This window comes from Nelumbo lutea, chromosome 1, assembly GCF_056320005.1.
Source record: "Nelumbo lutea isolate HS-2025 chromosome 1, American lotus-T2T, whole genome shotgun sequence".
Classification (NCBI taxonomy): domain Eukaryota; kingdom Viridiplantae; phylum Streptophyta; class Magnoliopsida; order Proteales; family Nelumbonaceae; genus Nelumbo; species Nelumbo lutea.
This window is the reverse complement of record NC_142684.1, coordinates 104,411,609-104,417,588: the sequence shown is the minus strand read 5'-3', so window position 1 is coordinate 104,417,588 and position 5,980 is coordinate 104,411,609. Positions and strand designations below refer to the sequence as shown.

General features: G+C 37.9%; 1 protein-coding gene across 1 annotated transcript; it reads left to right on the top strand.

The window, feature by feature from the left end:
* The first annotated feature begins 437 nt into the window (after positions 1-437).
* Positions 438-953, top strand: LOC148876545 (uncharacterized). The gene has a single exon (XM_088967620.1). The coding sequence runs from the start codon at positions 438-440 to the stop codon at positions 951-953; it is 516 nt and encodes a 171-aa protein (XP_088823746.1).
* Positions 954-5,980: the final 5,027 nt, after the last annotated feature.

Sequence of the window (5,980 nt, the reverse complement as noted above, 5' to 3'; positions counted from 1 at the left end):
AGTCAATCATTAGTGACATAGATCTCATTTTCATAAGTCACTTTTGACGGGAATTCTTCAAAATGTAAGGTACTAAGCTGCACATGAGCTCCGCCTATCATCCCCAAACCGATGGTCAATCCAAGGTGGTTAACTGGTGTGTTGAACAATATCTTCGATGTTTTGTTTCTCAACAACCTCAAAAATGGAGCTCATTCCTTCCATGGGCTGAGTTTTGGTACAACACTACAAACCATTCCTCTATTGGGATGACACCCTTTCAAGCTCTCTATGGGAGACCACCACCAAGTATTCCAAATTATCAAGTTGGAGAATCTTCTGTGGAAGAGGTGGACCAGACCATGGTATCTCGGAATGCCATTCTACAGCAGCTCAAAATCAATTTACATGTAGCAGTTAATCGAATGAAACAAATGGCCAATTCCAAATGAAGGGACATGGAATTCCAAGTGGGAGACTTGGTCTTCCTTAAACTCCACCCTTATCGACAACAAACTGTCCATAGGAGAGCACATCAAAAGCTAGCTAATCGCTTTTATGGGCTGTACCAAATTGAAGAAAGAATTGGAAAAATAGCTTACAAACTACAACTACCTACAAGCTCTCGAATTCACCCAGTTTTCCATATTTCACTACTCAAAAGGCAAGTAGGGGAGATTACTGCAACTAGCATTGAGTTTCCGTCCATAACCGATGATGGTGAACTTGTCATTGAACCTGAAGCCATTTTGGATACTCGATGGGTTAAGAAAGGATCAAGTTTCGTTGAAGAAAGCCTAGTCCAGTGGAAAAAACTTCCCAAAGAAGATGCCACGTGGGAAAATGCTCAGGAGCTGCGAAACAAGTACATCAACTTGAACCTTGAGGACAAGGTTCCTATGAAAGATGGGGGCAATGATAGGCCAAGAAGATCAACCCGAGTGCCTACCCGGAATTCGAGGTACGGGGAGTGAGCAGCATCACTTGCATGGGACATGCAAGCAACAAGTGACATGGCCAGGGGATTACATTAGTTGTTATTCTGTTTGCATAAGAAAAGGTCAATCAGTTAGGAAGGATAATGTTATTGTCGTTATTATGTTTGCATAGGAAAAGATCAATCGATTAGGAAGGATAATGTTATTATTCTGTTTGCATAGGAATAGGTCAATTAGTTAGGAAGGATAAGCCCATTATTGTTAGCTATTTTCTTGTCAGTCAGCCATGTCACTCCCTTTGTTTAGGGAAGTAGTTGAGTTATCTCTGTATTTAAACTCTATCACTTAACAAAGAGGGGCAGGTCGAAATTTCAACAAAATGCTACAAGGTTCCTTCTCACCTCAAGTAGAATATCTTAACTAGCTTTGACTGGGACCTATCAAAGGGATTAGAGGAGAGGGAGAAAGGTGGTAAGAGGGGAGCACACCACCACTTCTGTTTGGTTTGTTGATGGAAAGAAGACGGTCTATCCTCCAAGTGATTTGGTTAGTTGGGGCGAGGAAAAGAGGGGAAATAGTGAGAATAAAGGAAATATATATATATATATATATATATATATATATATATAGAGAGAGAGAGAGAGAGAGAGAGAGAGAGAGAGAGAGAGAGAGAGGGAAGAGAGGAGGTTTCAAATAGAGGGTTTGCACATAAACCTAGATTTTGAGCTTTGCACATAAACCTGGGCCTAGGCCTACAAGGGTCTGGATCGGATGGACCTGATTTCGGGCCTACATATTTTATATTATATTTTAATATTTTATATTAAATGGAATATAATATAAAATATCATATATAGATTATAAATATCATATTATAATATTTATATATAAAATAGATGATATCATGGTTTTCAAACCATCGTTGACTCGAATAGTCAGACCATTTAGCTTGGGAATTGGTCGGGGTGTCGGTTCCGTTTTGACTCAAAACTAGAAAGTTTCCCAAAATCATTGAATTGTTGACCCAAGCAATCAAACTGTCATCCTATTCAACCCAAACAACGATTTTGGGCCTTTTATTATAATTATTTATTTTATTTTATTCTTACTTTTTAAATTGTCACATTCTGGTCCATTCAATCTGGATGGTCAAACCATTCAATCCGGATGGAATAATAATATTATACAATAACATATATCCTTTTATTAATTTTTAAATTTTTAATATACAAAATTAAGATTTGAGGACAAAAATGCACTTTAAACAAAAATATAAAGGTAAGGTGACTTTAGCACTTTGAAACGTGTAGATAGAAAAAGTTACCCAAAATAAAATAAAAAACTATAAAAATCCCCCCAATAATTATTACTTCATTAAGTATTAATTTATTAAATAAATGCTTAATTTTTAAGTAAATAAATATTAATTAATATTTAATTATTTATATTTTATAACTAATTTTCTAATAATTTTTTTGTGAAATTATTAATAATTTAGTTTAGTTGTCATTATCTAATAATAGCTAATAACTATGTCTTCATTAATCATTAACTAATATTATTTAATTAATTAATTAATTATCAATGATTAATCATATTTAATTTCTTAATAGCTAACTATTAGTTATTATTTTCTATTAATAAATATTTATCTAAATTAATTTAATTATTTTTTGATGAATACTTTTTAATTAATTAATTACATAATAATTAAAATATGCATTTTTATTTTACAAATTATTATCTTATCATTTATGTATTTATTTTCTAACTTAATTATTATTAAATAGTAATCATGATTTGTTATTTTATTCATTAATAATTGTCTAAAAATAATATTTATTCATTATTAATATTTTTTGGTTATTCGTAATTAGTTAATTATTAAAAATAACTTATTATATTGTTTTTTTTTAAATAATTAAGTTGTCATTTATTATATTGTTTTTTAAAAAGTTTACTAATTACCTACTAGTTTATATTTTTTATCAATTTATTAATTATTTATTTTTTTGTTTTCTTTTTAATATATTTATTATTTCTTAACCATTTCCCATTATATGCTAATCAATTTATTAAATAACTCCAAAGCATTTTCCTCCTTAGGGTAAAATTATTATGTGTGTCATTTTACAAAATGCCACACTGAAATTTCAAAACAATATTCTCCACATTTGAATGTTAGAAAAGCACAAAATCACAACTTTTAGGCTGCATTTGGCATTCCTTATTTTAAGGACTTGTCTCCTTTTTGTCATTAAAAATTCATTATTAATACAGGGATTTTAACTACAAAAAGGAGATAAATCCTTAAAATAAGGAATGACAAATGCAGCCTTAATATTATAACTTTTAACCACAAAAAAAAATTACAAATAGAATTTCTCATTCTTCAGTAACCTATAGCTACGTATTTTTGGTTATCCGCAGCTATGGCTATAAATATCCTTAAATCTTCTACAACATATAACAACGGATATTAAAATTTGTGGCTATAAATAGGTTTTATCCATGGGCGCGGTGACATTTAGCTACGGACAAAATGACCATATCTAGAAATAAAGTTTTAGCCACAGGCATTTCATATCCGTAGTAATAGCTTATGTCTTGGCGAGAAGGTCAAGAAGGCGTGTGGCTCACCAGGAGCCATGTGCCTTGGTCGTCATCCATTTTGAGCGTATAACCTTGGAGAAGGTTGTGTGCTTCGTCTAGTCGCACGACCAAGGGGTCTTGGCAATTGTGCACAATTAGAATGTATACACTAAAATTGAAGCCGAGAGGGAGGAGCTTTGCACTTTTTCTCAATTGATAAGCTTTCAAAAATTACATTTCATTGATAATACATCTGGAGATTCTTTGAGTTCCAAGCTCGAGGAACCGATCTTCCATTCAAATACTCGAGTTGAAAGGTGGCGGAGCCGACGACCTGCTTGATTTTGTAGGGACCTTCCCAATTAGGGTCGAGCTTTCCCAACACCAGGCTTGGGCACCATGACTTTTCTAAGGATGAGGTCTCCTTATTTGTAATGCCTTTCCTTTACCGGAGAGTTGTAGTACCCGGCTACCCTCTGCTAATAGGCTACAACCCTGAGTTGGGCCTGCTCTCGGACTCCTTCCAACATATCCAAGTTGTTTTTGAGTTCTTCATCATTATCGACTTCACTATATGCTTCGATCCAAACCATCGGTTGGTCGATCTCTGTTGGAATGATGGCCTCAATGCCATAAGTTAAATTGAATGGGGTCTCTCCTGTGGCGATTCGAGGTGTCATCTTGTAGGCCCATAGGACGTTGTATAGCTCGTCGGCCTAGAGGCCTTTGTCTCTATCAAGTCTAGTCTTCAGCCTACCCAAAATTGTCCTGTTGGTGACCTCGGCTAGGCCATTGGTTTGGGGGTAGCCTACCGAGGTGTACTTTTGCTTGATGTCGAGGCTAGGACACCATTCTCAGAACCTGGCATCGTTAAATTGCTTGCCATTGTTGGTGACGAGCATGTGGGGGATGCTGGAGCGACAAATGATGTTCTTCCAAAAGAAGTTCAGGATCATCTTGGATGTGATGGTGGCCAAGGGCTTGGCTTCGACTCACTTGGTGAAGTAGTCAACAACAACGATGAGGTATTTTCTGTTTCTAGTGGTTTGAGAGAAGGGGACGAGGAGATCCATTCTCCATTTGGCAAAGGGCCATGGACTTCTACACTAGCTCAAACTTCTGCACTAGATCGACTGCATCCTTCTGAACTATCGACCAAAAATACCCTTGCCTAATGCTTTTTGGGCCAAGGCTTTGCCTCCAAAGTGGTTTTCGTAGATGCCTTCATGGATCTCTCAAAGCAAATACTCGCCCTCCTCCTAACGAAGGCATCAGAGGTAGGGCAAGGTGAAAGATCTTCTATACAACTTCACTTCAACTAAAGTGTAACGGGCTGCCTGCCGTCGGACTCGTCTAGCTTCATTCCTGTCAGCGGGCTGTTTCTCATGTGGTAGGTAGGCAATGATGGGGTCCATCCAACAGGGGGTCGGCTTGTATGGGTAGCACCTGGACTTCTTCAAAGTTGGGTCGCACTAGCTTCTCAACACGAACAGTGCAACCGAGAGAGTTGGCCCTCATATGGTGTTGGCCCGACGTACTTGCCAATTTGGATAGGGTGTTGGCCCTCATATTCTCAGCTTGTGGGACTTGGAGCAAGGCAAAGCGCTAAAATTGGTGAGCAAGTTCTTGCATCTTGGATAAGTACTTGGCCATGTTGGGTTTTTTGGCCTCATACTTTCCATTCAGTTGGTTCACCACTAGCTGGGAGTTGCTGAAGATTTCAATGTATTAGGCGCTGAGGTCTTTGGCAAGCTATAAACTAACGAGTAGGGCCTCATACTCAGCTTCATTGTTGGAGGCCAAGAAGTTAAATGCCAATGCATACTCCACTTCATTGTCATTCGGGGTGAGGAGTATGAGGTCCTCTCCACTTTCTTTTGCGTTGGGAGGATCCATCCATGAACAATTTCCAAGTCGATTGAGGTCCTTTTTCTTCTTTTGGGGCTTTGCCGATGAGTTTGCTGAAGGTGCACTCCACCAAGAAATCAGCCAGGGCTTGTGCTTTGATTGTAGGCCTTGGTTGGTACTATAGGTCAAACTCAGAAAGCTCTATAATCCATTTCGTCATTCGACTCGAGGTCTCAGGCTTGACGAGGACAGACTTGAGGGGTTGGCTAGTCAAGATAGTGATGCTATGGGCTTGGAATTACAATCTGAGTTTCTTGTCCAAGACTACTAGGGCGAAGGATAACTTCTCCACCTTGGGGTAACGGGTCTCGGCATCGTAGATGACCTTGCTAACATAATAGATAGGCCTCTGCACTTCATCTTCTTCTCTCACCAAAACAGAACTGAATGCCTCATCCCTGGCCAAGAGGTACAGGTATAGCATGTCTCCTAGAAGCGACTGACTGAGCAGGGGGGTGATGTGAGGTAAGACTTCAGCTTGTCAAAGGCACATTGTCATTCTTTGGTCCACTAGAAGTCTTTTAGGTTCTTGATGGCTCAAAAGAAAGGTAGGCAGCGGTCGA